Source organism: Carassius carassius, chromosome 47 (genome assembly GCF_963082965.1).
Source record: "Carassius carassius chromosome 47, fCarCar2.1, whole genome shotgun sequence".
NCBI classification, from domain to species: Eukaryota; Metazoa; Chordata; class Actinopteri; order Cypriniformes; family Cyprinidae; genus Carassius; species Carassius carassius.
Window position 1 is genome coordinate 5,865,105 of NC_081801.1, and position 21,589 is coordinate 5,886,693.

At 40.8% G+C, this 21,589-nt stretch overlaps 1 protein-coding gene across 1 annotated transcript in view; it reads right to left on the reverse strand.

Annotated features, from left to right (window-relative positions):
* LOC132130952 (CUGBP Elav-like family member 4) overlaps positions 1-21,589 on the reverse strand; it is a 91,595-nt gene that overhangs the window by 52,881 nt on the left and 17,125 nt on the right. Inside the window, exon 2 of the mRNA XM_059542834.1 lies at positions 6,338-6,420. Within this exon, the coding sequence (XP_059398817.1) occupies positions 6,338-6,420 (83 nt within the window). The remainder of the gene's footprint in view (positions 1-6,337; positions 6,421-21,589) is intronic.

The window sequence follows — 21,589 nt, forward strand, 5'->3', positions numbered from 1 at the left end:
AAATTATAGCATATTTTCAATTCAAAAAGGCAAAATTTAATAAATAAATAAAAAAAGTTGAACTTTTCTATTGTAAAACAGTCAAATATTAAATTATCTACTTACATTTTACCAGGCATTTGTTAACTTATTTAATAATTTTGACATTGATGAGCTAGACTGCTGAACTTTTAGTCTTCCTAACAACAAACAGAGCGTTGCGTAATGTAGTGCATCAGAGCAGCATCAATAATAATATCAAGTGAATCTCTTATCTGCATCTTAAGTTTATTGCCAATAATAATGACAGGTTTGCGAACGTGAACTCGGTGAGCTCGCGCAAAACACATCTTCAGCACAGCGACTCATTTAAACGCCTCTGATTGGCCGATGTGATCAACAGACATGTCTGTGATTGGCTACAATGCTCAACGTTGCAAAAGCACGTCAAAAGTACCTTTAATGCAAAGGGAAAAATATAAATAAAAATGTAATATGCACTGTTCATGATTAGTTAATCGCGGCCGCTGTAATCTTATTCACATTTGTTTTTCTGATGAATTGTTTTGCTCTGTGAGAAAGACAATTTAACAAAATATTCGTGGCTTTACTAAAAACTTTCGGGGCTTAAGCCCCATTAGCCCAGCCCTAGCGCTTGCCCCTCAATATTTTATATTTTTTATTAAGCTGTTCTTGTCTTTACTAAAATCAAAATCAGGCTAATCAAAGAGAAGAGTGCTCTTACAAATCACGAGGGAGCGATTTGACCGCTGATTTTGTCTAACGTAATAGACTCGCTGTTTTTGCTGATGCTGAATCGTCTTTAGCATACAATACATTCATTACAAATGTAACTTTAAGTTAAACGTGTGTTTAAACTACACCTGGGGAAACTCACTTCACCTTCAGAGGATCTGTCCGGGGCAGCTCAGTCTCTGGTTGCAGGGCCACCGCACCGAAGCAGACTCGCTGCACATGAGCCAGACTGAGCGAACGCCGCTCTGCACGTTTGAATCAGGGACATAACTAAGTATTTGAGGGGCAAGGGGGAAGGGCGAATAATACATTTAAAATTAAAAATTAAATTGTTCACTTTTGGTAAATGTATTGGACATAGTGGTGGGTTGTTTTTGTAAGTACAGTTTTTGGATCATTAAAGTTAGGGGGGCAGCTGGGGGGGCAAGGCTCTAGAGTGGGGGGGCACCTGCCCCCCCTTGCCCCCCTGTAAAACTATACTTTACAATACAATACTCTACAATACTACAATATCTTTATAGAAAAATCCTAATACTGTACATGAGTCATGTTTTTCCCTTACAAAAATTAACCTTGCTTTTATTAGCCTATATAAAAGTAAAATAACCTTGTTTTGTTTTTGTTTTTTTGCAAATGGATTTGTATTTATTTTTAAATAAATACATTTGTAAAATAATTTTACATTTTTGGTTACCACATTTAAACAATAGTAACCATTTTCTCTGGATTTATAGTTAAATATTAAAATGTAAATTTTCGTAAGGGTTGTGTTGTTGTCTGTCGTAGCTCCCCCTAAACCTATAAAAAAATCGGAATTGTTTTCAGATAAATTCCTACTGTAACATTACAACTGATAATAATGATGTCCTTTATATAGTATTTTGAGTGATGACTGATGAGCAACGTGCTGCTGCTTGATTAAATAAATAAAAAAACAAAGACAAAAAAAGCATCTTTACAGATGAAACTGACCTGAAACCATGAACAGTAGTTCTGCTTCTCTGCTCCAGCAATTCACTCTATTCTCTCTCTCTCTCTCTCTCTCTCTCTCTCTCTCTCTCTCTCTGACTCTCTCTCTCTTGCATTGATTACTCTGAGTCTGATCCAAACCGTTTGGCGGAGGCGCGGAGAGCGCGCGAGTCATGACTAACACTTAATGACTTATTAGAGATTTAATTATCAAATGACGGATTCGCAAATGATCGCTTTAGTACATTCGGCAGGCAATTATACAATAATGACATTAAATAGTGGGGCAAAATCGGCTGCCAGGCCACCGGGAATTGTCCCGGTTCTCCCGGTGTCCAGTCCGCGCCTGATTTCCACAGACACGCAGAATGTGCAAGTCATATATTGCATTTTTGGGGCTTAATATTCACAGACACTAGTCCATGTCATGTTTTGATTCAAGTGTACTGACCTACTTTTGATTTAGTCATCCAAAGTGTGGCATATTCCGTCCGCGTTAGGCATTTTGTTTTTATGACTGGATCTACGAACCAGACTGTATTTCCGCATCCCGGAAATTATTAGGGCGGTATGTCTCAGAATAGTCAGTGCAATTTGGGAAAGAAATCAGTTAAATCTGTATGTGGATGTGTGTAAATATTCAAATGTAATCCCCTTTGTAATCGTTAAAAATTTCATAAGTAACTGTAATTTAATTACTCATTTTTTCGTAGTAACTGTAACTAATTACAGTTACAATAATTTTGTAATTAAATTACGTAACTGCGTTACATGTAACTAGTTACTCCCCAACACTGTCCACATGAATGCGTATTTGTTAACATTTTGCATTTGTGCGTTGCAGTGAGTAAAAGCTGCTCCATTTGTACTCATGCGTGTGTGTGTATTTAAACGTGATCCAGAGAGTGGCTGTGGGTGTGTACACACACCCTCCCACTGATGAGGCCCAGTGCCAGAATCAATAGAGTGCTTCTGAGGCATCATACAGAAGTACGAGAGTGGCCAGAAGAGATTTTAATAAATGCAGTGTGCATAAGAGCCTGGCTTGGCACTGCCATCAACCCCGTCCCCCCAAAAAACAGTAAATATGTACTCTATAAAAAGAATTCTGTAAATATGAATGACAATATAACTTTAAAAGCTTCATCATCTTTAAAAATAGTGAAACCCACAAGGCTTTTCATTTTATGTTACCATAGCTATATTAATACAGACACATTTACACACAACCGTTCAAATGCTTGTAAAAAAAAAAAACACACATTCATGAAGCAGCACAAAATTTTTTTCCATGCCCAAAATAAATTACATTTTAAATACATTAAAATATAAGAGAGTTATTTTAAATTGCATTATTACTTAACAATATTACTGTTTTATTGTATTTTTAATCATATGATATCAATAATTGCTGCCTTGATGAGCATTAGAGATGTTTCAGAAACAGTTTTAACATGTCACAATTAACATTAACATGTTTACTTACAAATGGATATTTAGTTACCAGCAGCTTCATGAATGAAACTAAACCTACATGCTGGGATAATCGGTCACGACAGGTAATTCACAAGCAAAAGTCTTAAAGGTACAGTACCAGTACCGATGGTTTAATTGTAAAGGTCAAAAAGGGAAAAAATGGCATATGAAAAGGGAAAAATTCTCATATAACATAAAGCTACATTAAGTTTATTGCGTGAGGAACCTTGACTAACATTAAACAACTTATAAAGAATATTATATTAGCCTGGAAAATGTGAAAAATGATTATATACCTATATGTAAAAACCCAGCAAAAAAAGTAGGTATCATACCAGAAGGTAATACACCAAATTACACTTATAAACACTACATTCTGTCCTGAATTACTTTATAGCTGCAATATTGTGATGTCAAATATGGCAGAAATGCTCGATAAGCACAATATAATTGTTCATGTGATTTTAGTCAGTGAGGTGATCCCAAACAAAATAAAGGAAAGCATCACACAGATTCAGGCTTTAAGATAACAGGCACAACTCGTTTTTCACCATTCATTTGAGCTGTGATTTTGAAGGTCCACAAGTAGCCCACTCTCTCTGACTCTTTCTGACTGACTGGGGCTTGGGAGGCTTCTTCCACTTGACAGAACTTTCTAACATAAAAAACACTTTCCTAAAAACCATCAAACTGTCAAGTGAAGTGGAAAAATGAGAGATTACTGCATAGAAGCTGAGAGGGGGAGACAAAGAGAAAGAAAGGAAATGAAATGGTGGGATGGCTCAAGATTCTCCAGCAGATAAAACAACTTAAAACGATGCAATGACTTTTCTTCATCTCCAGATTTATTTATTTTTCTTTCTCTCTCTGTCTGTTTCTCTTTCTTTGTTTACTTGAGCATTTACTATTCACAACAAAAATGAGAAGTGGCCATGATGGCTCATACTGTACATATGAAAAATTAAAAATCAGCTGTTTCCCCTACAAACAATTTGATAACTGGGATAACAAATGGAGAATTCTGCTTATACTGTAAATATCAATTAAATATCTCAAACTGTTATAGGGTTATTATAGTTAAAAAAAAAAAAAAAACACCATAAAATGCATTGCCGTTCAGTTGTAAGTAATCTTAAAGATTCCTAAATGCATCTACTTTCGGAAGGCCAAATAACGTGCTTTTGTGGGGGTGTGTTTGAATGAGCCACTTTAGGGGGCGTGGCAGAGTCTTAACTTTAATAAAAAATATCTCTTTGGATATGAGACTTTAGCCTTCGCAACTTTACAGATCTTCCTTATGCAACAAGAGCTTGTAACACTCCAAAGAGAAAGGAAAAATTTTAATCGCATCATATGACCCCTTTAATATGTGTTCCAACATTTCTCATAAAATTTTTCCAAACCCAAATTATCTCAGCTATACTATCCATATTCATTTTACAGCTCTATTCCCCCATTTAAAAAAATATATATATATTTTTCTTAAGAAATTATAGGAGAAACATCCAAGACAAAGACTAAAATGAAACCCAACCAAGAACTCTATTACTGTAAGTCTCCTGAGCTCTGAATGAGCAACCCGAGCGATAAAATTCTCCTCAGGGTAATTAGTATTCTTATTAAACATTTGTGATAGGCAGAGCCTTCGATTGAATTCATTTGCAGCTGCTGCGTGTGCATTTCTTGCGAATAGATGTGCTCATAATAAGACGATCAAGGGCTTTTCTTATTACAATCAACATCTAACATGATGACTTACACATTCATGGGGGTGGGAGATGAGCAAAATGTGTATGGCTGTGTGAGCGTTTTTACAGAGTGAATATTCTCTGCACTAAATGAAAGGAAGTGGAACTCCAGCAAAGAAACTCCCTCTTCAATCAACATCTATGATGTCATAATCATTTGCATCAAAGGCATTCCGCTCGCCACGGCAACTGTCATTCTCCCTCGAGGAGTCATTAAAACAGAACACACCAAACTAAGCAACTTTAAACACGCACACACACACTGCAACCAAATAATTTTAGATCGGGACAGCAAGTTTGTACTAACCTAAAGAAGAGTGACGGTGTAATACGTACACACACGCCTGCAGACAGTCATACGGCATGCTCACACACACACACACGCTCAGAGACACTACAAGACACTATAAATAAGACAGCTCTAATTTGGTGCTGTGTAGTTCTTGCCCTTGGGTACAAGGCTCTTCCAGAAAGAAAGAGGGGGGGAGAGAGAGAGAGAGAGAGAGAGAGATTAAGAAGAAAAGGAAGGAAGAGTATGAGAAGTGAGTGAACGAGATTGAAAACGGAGCCAAAAAAGGAGAATTAGCACTTTTGGCAAAAAAACAGACGCATGCGCACACACACACGCACGCACGCACTCTCTCACACACACACACACACACACACACACACACACACACACACACACACACACTTTCAAATGTTCCAAAACTTTGGGCTCTGCAAGATTTTTTTTTATGTTTACTTGAACAAAAATACAGTAAAAACAGTAATATTGTGAAATATTATTGATATTTAAAACATACCTGTATTTTATATTGTAGGTCATTATCAAAATGTAATTTATTTCTATGATGGCAAATCTGAATTTTCAGCAGCCGCTACCCCATACTTGATCCTTCAGCAATTATTCTAATATGCTGATTTTGCACTTAAGAAACATTTTATTTATTATTATGAATTGTGAAAACGTTCTGCTTAATATTTTTGTGCAAGCCATAGCCCATTATTATTATTATTATTATTATACTGTATTAGAAATACGTGTATTCAGCAAAAAGTATTAATAAGTATTAATAAAAAAAACATTTGAATGATAGTATACATTTTAATATATTTCTTCTATATATATATATATATATATATATATATATATATATATATATATATTTTTTTTTTTTTTTATGTACAAATATTCCATATAGGCTCTGAATTATTATGAGTTCGTAATACTGCATGTATAATACAAAAACAAAAACAACAACAACAACAAAAAATGCTACAATGGTTCAGCATGTCACATTGCAAACTTCCCAATAGTATTATATGTCAACTACCCATTTGTACTGGTGTGCATGCATTTTGTTATTTGCGTGTGTTTATGTGCCAGTTTGACAGTGATGACCTACCCCAGGTAGCGTCTTCTGCTCGTGGAGCGCGGTCTGAGCTTTTAGCGCTGATTCTCTTGCACAGTATGTGAGGAAGGCACACCCTGAGAGAGGAAATAACAGAGACAGAGATAAATTAAAGACAGGTCAGAGAGGTGGAGACACAAGCAGGTGTCCGTTTGAGCAGAGCTGGGCTCTCTACATTCATTTTGTTTTCGCCAACCCAGGAAGACCCAAGAAAAACAATGTTATTACATTTGTGCAGTAGACACAGAGACATAAAAGACAGAAGAGAGATGAAGAGGTTCTGAGAGCACATGCCCACAGCCATACACACTCACCCTCCCCAGAGAAAGGAGAGTGAGCACAAATATGTGTGTGTGTGTTTGAGGAAGAAAATATGCAGCTTCTTTTCTGGCTACAAGGCCATGCTGGTATCAACATTTAACAGAGTATGTTTTTGTATGCTTGCTCATTAATTTGACAGACAATAAGGATGCACTGATTAAGAATTTTTGGCCAAAGAAAAAAATGCTGATAAAAAAAACAACAACAACAAAAGAAAAGAAAAAACAGTCACACTAAGAATTATAAGTAAAATCAGGCTTGAAAAATGTAGTCTACAAAAAACAGCTTGGTTTGAAATCACAGCCTGAAATATAGATAGATCAAGTTAATATATCAATCAACAATTGGTACTAATATACTGATTTACCAATGCTGATATGGTGCATCTTATCCAAGAATTGCAAAATGTGCAAAAATTTAGCAAAATCATACAGAAATGCTAGCAGATGCAAATGAACAAAATATGCTGCATGATAAAATGATAAGCCAAAACAACAACAACTAAATGTTATGTAAGTGATCAGAAAGAAGAAAGAGTGAAATAGCGTGAAAGTTCATTCAAGCACGCCTGATGAGATAGGATCTTTTTCTCAGCTTTCATGGCCTGCTGCAGCTCACACCCCTGACTTTAGGTTCAGTGTGACAAGACGACAATCTTCCTGTCCCTCCACAGAAAATCTGCCCTACTGTGCATCGATGTGTATTCGTGTTAACATACAGCTTTACAAACAAGCACTCAATCTCATATGATGCTAATCTCACCCGGCTAAAAGAAACCGCTAAGGTAGTTTGCTAAAAACAACAGTGAATCATTTGAGCATCAACTTAATCAAAAATCCCACTGGGATAGGAACTGAGTGGAATAACCACTGAACAAAAGCTGAAACGATTAGCATTGCATTTGTACACGAAGTAAGCAAATTTGAATATGCAAAAGCATGTTAATAGATGCTAATGTTTATGCTAATCTTGCATTAATTAAAAAAAATGCTAATATATTAATATGCTGAGTAAACATGATAATAGGGCGCTGACATTTCTGCCTGCATGCTAATAGTGTCACAAACAGTGATAAGATGAAAAAGCTGATTGCCAACCAAAATGGAAAATTAAACCATTCATTTATTCTCAAACAAAGCCTTGTTGCATTAAGATGCTAATCTTTTCTTTTTAAAATATAAATAAAAAGAATATAAAACCATTTTGGGGATGAAAGAAAACCAACCCCGTACAAAAAATAACTACCGTATTTTCCGGACTATAAGTTGCACTTTTTTTCATAGAGGTGCCGTACGGGAACCCCATGTAAAGCGCTGTGCGCGCAGGGATCACACACCAATAAACCTGGAAGCAACGCCCAGGATTTACAGTGCACAGCCACCCGAGGGACTCACAGAGAGTCCAGGACAGGAGGGGGGAGGACCCTCCGTCCCATATCTAGCAGCACCCGTAGATGCGGCAATATGACATCACACAGTCGAGGCAAGGCCTGACCAATGTGGCAATGCGGGTCTTACGCAATACTGCCCATATAACAGCCGGCAGCGCATAACGCTCGCGATTTTAGAGTTCCAATCAGGGCCCTGATTCGACTATACTGACAGCAGCCTTGCTTGCAAGGCGGGAACCTCCAGGTTATAGAACCTGTTAAATGTAGACGGCGAGGCCCAACCTGCCGCCATACATATATCCTGCAAGGAGATCCCCGTAGACCACGCCCACGACGAGGCGACGCCCCTTGTGGAGTGTGCTCTGACGCCCAGTGGGCACTGAAGGCCCCTGGAAGGCTAAGCTAACGCCATCTGGATAGAGTCTGTCTCGAAACAGCCATTCCCTTGGAACGTCCACTGAACGAGACAAACAGCTGCTCAGTCTGTCTAAAGACAGCGGAGCGAGACACATAAGCTCTTAAAGCCCTAACAGGGCAAAGAAGACTCGAGCCTCCATCCTCTCCTGACACCGACATGGCAGACAGGGCAATAACCTGAGCCCGAAACAGCGTGTTGAGGGATTTCGGCACATAACCGTGCCTAGGTTTGAGTATGACCCTTGAGTCATTAGGCCCAAACTCCAAGCATGACTGGCTCACCGAGAGCGCGTGCAGGTCACCCACACGCTTCACTGAAGCGAGAGCCAACAAGAACACTATCTTGAACGACAGATGCTGGAGGCTAATCGTTTGGATAGGCTCAAAAGGGGGACCCTTCCTGGCCTCCAAAACCGTCGCGAGGTCCCATATAGGGAGTGACGGGGGTCTGGGAGGATTCAGCCTCCTAGCTCCTCTAAGGAAGCGGATGACCAAATCGTTTCTTCCTATTGACTGACCGAGCGCTGTCTCAGAAAACGCTGCGATGGCCGCCACATAAACTTTGAGCGTGGATGGGGCTCTGCCCTCATCCAACAGCTCCTGTAGGAAGGAGAGAACCTCCGTCACCTAACAACTAAGGGGTGAACATCCCCGAGCTGTGCACCAGCTGGAGAACACCGACCACTTCGAGGCATACAGCCGTCGTGTCGACGGAGCTCTAGCCTGAGTGATGGTATTTAGCACTCCCACTGAGAAATCAGTGGGTAACCGTTGAGCGCTCACACATGGAGGGACCACAACTCCGGTTCAGGGTGCCAAATCGAGCCCCTGGCCTGCGAGAGAAGGTTCCTACTCAACGGCACTGGCCACGGAGCGGTGTCTGCTAACTGCATCAAATCTGGGAACCATGGTTGGTTCTTCCAAAATGGTGCTACAAGCAGTATTGAACAGTATTGAACATCTCGTTTCTCTCACCCGCTCTATCACCTGCGGAAGGAGGGAGACGGGGGGGAAAGCATAAAGCGGGCAGCACGGCCATCTCCGTGACAGCGTGCTTTCGTTCTCGGAAAAAAACGCGGGGCATGGAGCGTTTTCGTGGGACGCGAAGAGGTCCACCTCCGCCCTGCCAAATCTCTCCCACAACAGCTGGACTGTTTGCGGGTGTAGAGACCATTCGCCCGTGGGAATGTTGTTTCTTGACAGCCTGTCTGGACCCAGATTCTGTAGCCCAGGTACATGAACTGCCCTCAGCGAGCGCAAGTTGTGCTGAGCCCAAACCAGGAGGCGTTCCGCCAAACTGCACAGGTTTCGGGACCCGAGACCGCCCTGGCGATTTATGTAGGACACCACAGACATGTTGTCCGAACGGACTAAGACATGGTGGCCCTTGATTCGGGGACAGAAGCGCGTTAGCGCGTTCTCCACTGCCAGCATTTCCAGACAGTTGATATGTTGGTGCGAAATGGTCGCGCCGCAGCGGAGAGAACTCGCTGCGCGCTGAATGCCCAACGCACACTGTGGTGACAGCTGCGCCGTCATGGAACGTGAGTCCAAAGCTATACCCAAAAACATTATCGTCTGATTGGGGTTCAGCGAACTCTTCGTCCAGTTGACACTGAGACCGAGTTTCTCGAGGTGATCGAGTAAAATGGCCCCGTGTTCCACGAGCTCCGCTCGTGATTGAGCCAGAATCAGCCAGTCATCCAAATAGTTCTCAGAGCACTCGCATGCCTCTGAGTCTGAGAGGAGCGAGCGCTGCGTCCATGCACCTCGTAAACGTATGAGGAGCTATGGACAAGCCGAACGGCACGACTGTAAACTGGTATGCCTGGCCCTCGAAGGCGAATCTCAAATATCGCCTGTGACTTGACGCTATCTGTATTTGAAAATACGCGTCCTTCAGATCTATTGACATGAACCAGTCTCCTCTGCGAATATGCGCAAGGAGTTTCCTGGTCGTAAGCATTCTGAAACTGTGTTTCACCAATGCCTTGTTCAGCTGTCTTAGATCCAGTATGGGCCTGAGACCCCCGTCTTTCTCGGGCACTAGAAAGTATCTGCTGTACAGCCCCCCCTCGCTTTGAGCTTGAGACACAGGCTCTACAGCCCAGTTTGCTCAACAGTTTTGATATTTCGGCCCGAAGTATGTGTGCTACTTTTGTTTTGACCACAGTTTCGACTCGCGCTAAAAATCGCGGAGGGCGTCGAAAAAACTGTAGCGAGTAGCCTCTCTTTATAATGTCTAGCGCCCAATCCGGAACCCCTGGAAGTGCTGACCATGCGTCTGCATGAACGGCTAGGGGTTGGATGCGAAGCGCGCTCTGTTGCTGGGCAACGGCAGCGTTTCGATGCGCTCTAACATGGGCGTTAAGCCTGTGACATTTGAGGTGGGGAGCGCGCTGATCACAGCGGGCAGACCGCTCATCCTCGACCCCCCCACGGTGCTTAACCGAATGAGGGAGGGCTGAGCGGGTCCCGTGGGACTCGTGCTGTCTGTGAGTAATTGTGGGCTGTAAGCGTGCACATTTACTGCTTTAGATTCGCTGTCTGCCTGGGCAGAACGAACGTGCACGGGTTTCGTTTTTACAGAAACCACATGACACGTGTGGCATAGTGTTTTTGGGCACTGAGGAGTGGGCACTTTTACTATGCAGTGCGCGCGATCGACTTGAGTCGCTTTTATGGGCGCGAGCCCTGTGTGAAGGGCTGTGCTTATATGTGGAGATGGGCACTGAGCAGTGGGCATCGTCACTACATTTAAAGCACCATCGGCCGTGGCCGGGACACCAGAAATGACACCTTTTTCGGGAAATATCTGGGTAGCCGTGATAACGGTTTTTGTGTGCAGGCAAGTGGGCAACCGTACAGGCTTGCGAATTGCAAAAGACGCTGAAACAGTCACAATCCCTGGAACTGAAACAGCGGCGCGCTTGGGTGAGAGTTCGGCCGCGGCGACTCGTACACCGGCGCTTTCCTAGGATGGCTTCGGGGCTTCCGGCCTCACCGTAATCCTCTGCCGTGGTCCCCGCAGCGCGGGGCGACGGCCGGTAGAGCGAGAACGGGGTCTCGAGCTGCGTTTGCTGAAGCTGTTGTGATAACGGCTTTTGTGTGCAGGCAAGCGGGCAACTGTGCAGGCTTGCGCGTTGCAGAAAACGCTGAGACAGTCACAATTCCTGGAACTGAAACAGCGGCGCGCTTGGGTGAGAGCTCGGCCACAGCAGAGCTTGTACACCGGCGCTTCGATGAAGCAGCAGGAGGCGGGGGGTGTGGCTGAGAGCTTAGCGAGGCCGGTCTAGCACGACTCGCTGCAGAACCGGAGCGCTTGCCATGTCTGAGAGCGTCAGCCCTAGATGCCTCTCAGCCACCGTAGCGGAAGCCATAACTCGTCCCATGGCTTGTGCAGCGGATTTAGTAGCAAAGCACTCCTAAAATCCGCGTGACAGATAGCCTCAGGTCTCATCTCGTCCAGTTTACAGAGGAGATCACCCTGGAATATCTGCAGCCATCGTGTGTAGTGTAGACGCAGCCTGCTCAGCAGCAGAAAAGATTCGCGTGAGCAGAGATGACGTCATGCGGCAGGCTTTAGATGGCAACACCGCTTTCGTCCGCCGTCCAGCAGAGGGCGGGCAAAGGTGCGTCGCTATCGCCTGTTCCACCGGCGGAAGTGACTGGTAGTTCCTGTTTTTAGCATCATCCAGTGCGGAGAATGCTAGTGAGACAGACGAACGAGTTCGCGCTGAATATGGAGCGTTCCAAGCCTTTGCCACCTCTTCGTGAAGCTCAGGAAGAAATGAGGCGGGCTTTGAGAAGTACGCTCATCCGAAAGGAAACTACCATCCAGCCGGGAACGAGAGGGGGGGCGCTGGTGCAACCCACTCGAGGCCGAGACTCGTCGCGGCCAGCGTGAGCACTCGCCTCGGCTCCTTCTCGATGTCAGCTCGTTTGCTGGGCTTCTGAGCAGAAGGCGCGAGATCCCCGGAGCTCGCCCAGCCCTCACTGCCCGAAGCTAGCAGAGAGCACGTGTCCTCTTCCCCCGACGCGGCCCTGAGATCGACTTCCTCGGATGATGCGGCGGCAGACAGCGGGCGCTGCCCATCGGGAAGCGATGCAGGGGAGGCCGGTGAAGCAGGGCGAACCGGCGAGCTCGGTTGAGCTGGAGGCGGTTCCGGTAAACGCTGGGAGCGGCGCTTTTTACGGCGCTGCGGCGCAGCGGGGGATGCAGGCTCGGAGAAGAATACCAGGCGAGTCCTCAGAGTCACCATTGGCAACAGCTCGCAGTGAGGGCATCCGCCGTCAGCGAGCGCGAGCGCTGCATGATCCTCACCAAGGCAGGAGACACAGATGACGTACCGGTCTCCCTCGCTGAGTGGGGCTCTGACGAGCCGCAGGAAGGCATCTTAGAAAAGACGCAAACTCTTTTACGAGTGTGTGTCGCAGGGCGAACACACACACAAGGATATAAAAGGATATAGGCGCCGGAGAGCGCAGCAGGAACGGCACTGGAAGGCGGCGAAGGCCAGCAGCTTCAGAAGTGGCTCATCCCGCTGAGATGCTTATCAGACGGCGCTTGCTTCCTTCGGGATCCAACGATGCATGAGCTTCGCTGAAGAGATGAAAAATCAGGTGAGTCTGATGTTGCATCAGCCTGCGCTCGATAGGCTGTGCAGTTGCCGCAGAGCAGCCAATGAGCGAGCGAGCCGTCTTGCCTATGGCTGTGTGCTGCTGCAAATGCGCTTTACAAAAATTCAAAATTAAGGATAATTTTTTGCTTCAGTATTTCGTGAAAAGATACTTTTCCCGTAGCGTCTTAGCTAAGACGCAGTACAAGAGAACTCTCGTAAGAGAACATTACCGTCTCCAGCCGCGAGAGGGCGCTCTATGCTGCTCAGTTCTCCTGTGGTCTACACTGAAAACATAGAGAGCCCTCTTGCGGCTGTAGACGGTAATGTTTTCTCTTGGTTCTAAATAAATGCGACTTATAGTCCAGTGCGACTTATATATGTTTTTTTCCTCATCATGACATATTTTTGGACTGATGCGACTTATACTCAGGTGCGACTTATAGTCCGAAAAATACGGTATGTTAAAGTAATAATTCACCCAGAAATATGGACATTTGCTGAAACATTTTACTCAAGCTAAGACAGGCATGGGAAAACCCAGTCCTGGAGGGTCACTGTCCTGCGGAGTTAAGCTCCAACCCTGATAAAATTTCCTGTAGCCTTCTAGTAATCGTGAAGACATTGATTCGTTTGTTCAAGAGTGTTTGATTAAGGTTGGAGCTAAACTCTGCAGGACAGTAGCCCTCCAGGATCGAGTTTGCCCTTGCCTGCCTTAAATAGATTTGGAGAAATTTAGCATTACATCACTTGCTCTCATATGGATCCCCTGCAGTGAATGGGTGCCGTCAGAATGAGAGTCCAAACAGCTGATAAGAACATCACAATAATCCGCACAAGTCCAGTCCATCAGTTAACATCTTATGAAGTGAAAAGCTGCATGTTTTTAAGAAACAAATCCATCAAGAAGTTTTTAACTTTAAACGGTTGCTTTCGACCAAAATATGAGTCCTCTATCTATAATATTGCTTTCTCCAGTGAAGAAGTCGTCTCGTATGAAACAGGAGAGAAATATGCACAGATCAAGTACTGTTTATAAATGAAAACATTCCAAAACAGTTCAAAATAAACAGGTCTGGTCAAATATATCGGTGAATTTTTAAGGTGAGACACTGCAGGCAAAAACACTGTTTTTTCAAGCACCTGTCAATTTTGAGATTTTGGGCTTTTTGGTTTTTCATAAAGTGCTTTTTCAAACTAGTGGAAGGAAAACATCCAAAAGACACTGTTAAGTGTTTCTTTTATAGCACTTTATCTGTTTGTGTCAATAGATTTCAATTACAATACATATTTTTAAAGGCCGTTTTCTCAAAATGAGTTTTTTCTTCAACACTGAGCCATAAATCTCCACTTCAGTAGCACTTACACACACCAAACTTGACATTTTTATTCCTGTCTATATTCTGAAGGTTCTTACAGAGGGATTTGTTCATATATATTTTCCTTGATTATATACAACATTTTATTCCCCCCAAAATTGTGAAAATATATTGTTTTCTGGCTGTTCAAAGTATTTTCTGAATTATGGAGTGACAAAAAAGATAACCAGAATTCCCTCTGTAAAAACATTTGACTCTAATATGTCAAAAAAATTAAACAAAAAATTTGAAACTGACTTCATCTAGTGTTCAGATTTTTGTACTAGACATTTATGCAAATTAGCACATATTTCATTAAATAATGCATCATTTGCATATTTAAACATAACATTTTTGAAAAATTGTAATACAAAAAATGTTTGCAATAATCAATGTAATCAATCAACTGGGTAAGTAAGGTGATAACTATTAATTATTTTTTTTTGCCCTATTCACCTGCAGTGTCTCGCCTTACGTAAAAGGATACCAGGGGATGGACTTTTTCCACTGAATGAAGTTGTTATTACAGATTAAGGACTCGTATTTTGGCCAGAAGCATCATTTCAAAGTTAAAAAGCCTTAATGATGGATTTGTTTCTTACAAACATGCAGCTTTTCATTCAAATGACATTAACTAATGGACAGGAGTCATATGGATAACTTGTAGGTCATTGAGATGCCTTCATCAGCTGTTTGGACTCTCATTCTAACGGCACCCATTCACTGCAGAGGATTCATTGGAGGCCATGTGATGTAATGCTAAATTTCTCCGAATCTCTTCCGATTAAGAAACAAGCTCATGTGCATTTTGGTGTCATGTCATCAGGGTGAGTACATTTTCTTTTTTGGATGAACTATTCCTTTAACTGAATCGCGTCTACATTTTTGATGACAGTAGTAGTTACTTTACTAACTATTTTGGTGGATACTAAAACAAAAGGCATGACTTCAGGAGCAAGGAAACTAAGGAAAAAGACTGAGAGCAGCAGCAGAAGCATAGCTTCCTCTCTGCCTTCCCATAAAAGCCCCAGCGCCGCAGGGACACTAAACACACATAAGGGACACACACACACACACGGGCCCCCTGAGGCTGGAGATTGAATCAGCAATATTCTTTCCCACAGTCCACTATGTGTGTTTAACTCTGGCCAGGTTGGGTGAGCACATGTATGTGTGCGTATGTGTGTGTGTCAATGTTTGTGTCTCCCGCAGACCTGCCTGTTTAATTAACTCTGACTCATTAGCGTTGGGGAGAGCTCAGTGTGACAGCTTGGTGCACTCCTCTGAGGGCCTGTCATGTTATAGAACAGGCTAGAGCTCTCATGGGACACTTGTGCATGCTTCCCTGTCCCACTTGACAAGTGCTGGCATGCACACACACAGACACACACACACACACAGGCGAACGCACACAAGTATACTGGATGAACGGAAAGATAATGGGGAGCCTCTATTTGTTTGTCCTCTAAAAGCAATATTATTTATTTCTGTCTGGTCATGACAGAACCTTAAAGACGACAGAGAATGTAGAAGGGAAAAGAAAATACAGTACAAAGGGAGCAGAAAAGATGAATGGAGGGGTTTTGGACAAAACTTTGGAGATTTGTGAAAATAACAGAGGAAAGAATTGAGTCTCGGAGGTTTGTCAGTGGTGTCGTTTCATTTGAACATCACGGCACGTCTCTAAGCACACTGAAAAAAAAATAAATAAAAAAATAAAAAAATGACCGTGACTTTGAGAAACAAAGTTGTTCTCAGCTGGTTTTGCTTCTACATTCAGATTTTAATTGGACTTCAAATGGCAACCAGACACAGAATAAAAAAATTATCTTACAAAAGCAAACTCTGAATATATTACCATAAAATGCATAAGCCTAAAAATACACTGCATTTATCTTTGTTCCAGTTAAGCTTTATTTAATGTAGTCCTTATGTTCATCAATGCTGCATTTAATCACAAATACAATAATAATAATAATAATAATAATAATAATAATAATAATATAGTGAAATATTATTAAAATTTAAAATAACTGTTTTCTATTTTAAGATATTTTAAAATGTAATTTATTCCTGTGATGCTGTTTTTTTTTAAATGAGATAATCATGACTGAGGGGACAATCCACTTAATTCTCTAAATCCAACAGTATGGATGTAAAACATGCATGCTGTGAAAATCACAGCACAAGGGAGAAGAAAGGATGAAGGAAAGCAAGAGAAAAGGAAGCAGAGAGAAGATAAGATCACCAGGATTCTGTGAACACTATCTACTAGTGTCCTACACTAGCGTCTTATCTCTCCTTTTGCAGACACCCTTAAGCAAAACACACACACACACACACACACACACACACACACACACACACACACACACAGCTGGAGATACACACTGATACTCAAAATAAGTAAGCGGAAGAATGATAGCAAAAGAATGAAATTAATCTAAAATGCTCAAGATACAAATCTTCTGGACGCCAAAGTATCTTCACTCTACTGTCACTGCCCTGGAGGCTTTGAAAAGTATTTTCAGCTCAGCGATTTAAAAAAGGGTGCTTCTACCTTCTAAGATTGACAGTCAACCAAGTGAAACCTAATCTGAATAAGTCAATACATTTAGCCTTATCCTGAAGTACAAGAATGACAAATTACAACAATTTATGAAGAGAGACAAAATAAAATAAATCACCATCTAGTAACAATGAAAAATGTTAGATATGAATGTAGCTGATTGTTATAAAGATAAACCTAGATTTTTTATGTCCTGGCATCACTGGATGACTTGTTGAGAAGCCTGACTCTCATTGCTTGGGTGTACAATTGCCAAACACAAATGTTCTTTCCTTACAAGTGTTCTAGTTTACACAGTTTTAACAAGTGACTATATTTAATGTGCATATTTCGGATTGTTTATGAAATGACATTTTCTACAAAGCCAGTTGTCTATTACTGGTAAAACAGCCAAATGGCACAAACTGGTCTCCAGTCTTCAATCTTTCAACATCACATGTCACCAGTCACCATGGTGATCGCTGACCCTGACTCACAGTGTTGCACATTCTGATAAGCAATTGCTTCAAAAACTAGATTTAATAAAATAAATACTAGTGCTTGCAAGGTTGCACACGAATAGTGGTAAATGAACTTATTTTACAGTAGTTTTAGAGTGCAGTTGTGCATAATGACATGCCACATCAGAGCCACCATAAACTCTGCCGTGACACTTTTTGTCTCAGGGAATGAGAACCAACACATGAAACACAGTTTCTTTCTTGCATCATTTTAAAGATGTAAGAAAGAGATGGCTAATCAAAATTCAATATGTTAATATGTAATTCAACAGGTTCAGTATGTAAATACATAAAAAAGGGCAATCATTTGGTTATTTTGTATGTAAATATTTCACTATCGTTGTTGTATTGGTTTTTACCGGCAAAGATAATTCAAGAATTTCAGATTTTCATTTTTAATTTAAAAAGTTTAAAAAGTGTAAAGGAGGCTACATTACTGTTCAAAAGTAGGCTGAGATTTTTTAAGTTAAAAATAATACTTTTATTCAGCAATGATACATTAAATTCTTCAAGTGTGTCAGTAAAAACTTTTATATTTTCAGTATATTTAAAAAAAAAATGTGTCTGAAGTTTATTTTTATTTATTTTTTACTTTTCTATTCATCAAAGAATCCTCACAAAATAGCTGTTTTCAACATTGATAATAATAAATGTTTCTTGAGCAGCAATGATGCAAAAAATCATGATTTACATCATAGGAACAACTTAGATTAAAAAATAAATAGCAATAATATTTCTTAATATTACTATTTTTTTATGTATTTTTGATCAAATAAATGCAGCCTTGGTGAGCATAAGAAAACATTTTTCAAAAAGACTAAAATGAAAATCTTACTGGCTCCAAACTTTTGAACAGTAAAAAATATTTTATATAAAAAGTATAAAAATCAGTAAAGTCTACAACAGAGGCTGCTTATTAGTGGCTCAGGATAAATTAATTCAAAATTTTTGCTTTGCACATCTTTTCATGTGAGATTAATCTAAAAATACTTTTAATGCTTTCAAAGAGAAGTAAAAACACATGGCCACGTTTTGCTTTTTTTTTTTTTTTTTTTTTTATATTCATTTTTTTCCATTTTTAATGAATGCTTGGGAAACACAAAACAGTTTTGAAACACCTGTAAACAAATCCCTCTGATTAATACTTTAGAAGTTTGGTCTGTAATTGGAAATATCCATGTTTTGGAACCATATTGGGATTTACAGTACACACTGAACATGCCCTAAAAATAAAAATAATGTTTACTATTTCTTCATAAGCGCACAACTAAATGGAGGTAATTTTCACAGCCTTTTTTATCAGTGGATGCTAGTGGTAAAACGCATGTTGGATCAGTACTTCACTAGAACAAAGCCTTCAGGTTTTTATTTGTACAACAGGTTTCGAGAGTAAAGTAGAGTGCAATGGAATACTGCAGGCATCATTTATAACAATTGGTATTCATGATATGAATAATAAATTATAGCTGCTTCTTCACTTGTTTTTGCTTATTACTGTCATTACTTACACCTGCCACTGCGGATAATCCAATTGATCATCTGGCCAAAAAAATCACCCATCTTCAAAAGTTTCGGTGAGGGCAAAAACCCAAGACATTTTTGGCAATAATCACTAATGCACCAAAAACAACCACCAAACAAAGTGGCACACACACAAACACACAATGTAAGCAGAGACTTTTCCAGCTGCGGTTTGTCTGTGTCCAAATCAATATGTGCTGATCAAACATTTATTGTTCCAAAAAGTGTGTCCAGTCTCTGTTATGTTTGTTGTTCATGTCATTTTATTCGCCATGCCTGTCAAGTGTGTCTGCAATAGCATGTATCGCTTTCACGGTGGTAGAGATTGAGCAAAGGTACTGAATTCCCAAAGTTCCCCCTCCTTCCTTTAACACAAGTATCCCAGTAGACCTTGGGTAATTTGAATAAACGGTCCTCTAAAGGTCTGAGAATTCAAGGTCTTCTGAATGACTCCAGGACACCTTTGCACCACTCCACCTTGCCCTGCCCCCACATCCAAACAACATGTCTTCTTAAAATATTTAATTGGAAGCAGTAAACCCCTGATTAAATAAAAATGCACTTTGAAGACCGCAATATGAGCTCAGAGAGTAATCTGAGAGAGAGAGAGAGAGAGAGAGAGAGAGAGAGAGAGAGAGAGAGAGAGAGAGAGAAAATGGGAGAATGAGCTAGACCTTCAATTACTGTGCCGAAACCACGTCAAGCTATTTTTTTTTTGATTCAATAAAATAGGCCTTAAATATGCAGGAGCTGTTTCTGGGACTAATGAGTCCTCTCCTTGAGTGATATTATTCCAGCGGAATGAAGTGGTAGTGTGAGGAAATATTTCAGGAGGTCAGTGGATGCATTTCTAATGGGGTTTAATACTAAACCTGGATTCCCCATGCTACATTCCTACTGGCGACTATCCCTGATAAGAAAAAAGGATCTTGAGACGACATTTGAGCTGAACTCCCCAATTACATGATATACACTATGATCAAAAGTTCTGAGTCAGTAGAATTTTTCTTTTGACGAAAAAAAAAAAAAAAGTGTAATAATTTTGTTCAGCAAGGATTAAAAGTGACAAAAGACTTTTCATTTGTTACCAAAACATTAAATCTTAAAGGAGCATAGTGTAGGTTCTGAAATTTCTAACCGTTACTGACACCAGTGGCCGTTAGAGGAACTGCAGACAGTCTCATGCTTGTTCTCAGTGCACGCTCTTTTTTTTTTTTTTTTTACTTACGAGGAGTGTCCGTGGGTGTCTGAATTGTGCTGGAGGCTGGTCGCTTCTTTCCATCTGCAGAGACAATTTAAAAAAACACTATTGCCGCTGCTTACTATAATGGCTGGCATGCCGTACGGTTGTAAGCCTAAGTAGACGAGAACGCGCATGATGTCACATTTTGTGAATTTTCACGCCAATTCGGGCCTGACTCCTCCACACACAATTGAGCCTACAGGCTGATAGAGGCAACCATGGTGGACAGTCGAGGTGTCATTCTTTTTTTTAACATCATGGTTGGCTCATACATGTACAAATGAAAACTCTCTCTTAAAGATTTTTTTTTAAGTAAAAACCTCCACATAGCTCCTTTAAATAAATGCAGTTATTTTGATATTTATATTCAATCAAAGAGTCCTGAAAAAAAGTTATCACTGTATCCACAGAAATATTAAGCAGGACTGCTTAGTCATGCTTTCAATATTGATAATAATGTTTCTTGAGCAGAAAATCAGAATATTATAATGATTTCTGATGGATCATGTGACACTGACGAGTGGAGTACTGATACTAATGATTCAGCTTTGGATAACAGGAATACATTTTACATTTTAAAAAATTATTAAACTAGAGAACAGTTCTTAAATAGCTTATGGGATTTCACAATATTTCGGTTTTACTCAGTTTTTCATTAAAAATAAAAACTAAAAGTAAAAGTAAAAGGCAGAGGAAAAGGACAAGAATGAAAGGGAGAAAAGGAAAGGGAAAGAATACAGTAAAGGAAAGGAACAGGTAAAGGAAATGAAAAGGAACACGGAAAGAAGCAAAAGGCAAAGCATGGGAAGTGAAAAGGATGATAAAAGAAAACAAGAGAAAAAAGAGAAAAAGATGTGAGAAAGTAAAAAAACAAGAAAAGAACTGAAAAATAAAAGAAATTGTCAAAAGAAAAAAAAAAAAAAAGCAGTTTGTTTTTTGTCAGTGAATCCATTAACTGGAAATAAATTGAAAGAAAATGATGAAGGTAAAATGAAGGTAAAAAAGAAGAAAGAAGAAAAGAAGAAAAAAAGAAGTAATTTTGCAGGAAAGCAAGAGAGAAAAAAAACCTTCTCTCTAGTTTTATTTTTCTTGAGAAAAGCAGAAAGGAAAGCTGAGCAGCACAAAGGAATGGAGACGAGCGCAGAACGGAGGACAGGAGAAAAGAGGAACGGCTGTAAGTTCTGCGAATCGATTGGTGGAGAAAAAAGCCTGGGCTCTAATGTGCTGCATGTGAAGGGTTTACTGTGAAGCAGAGCTACTGAATCAATGGTGTAGAAAACGCATCATTAGGACACAGTCCCCCCACCC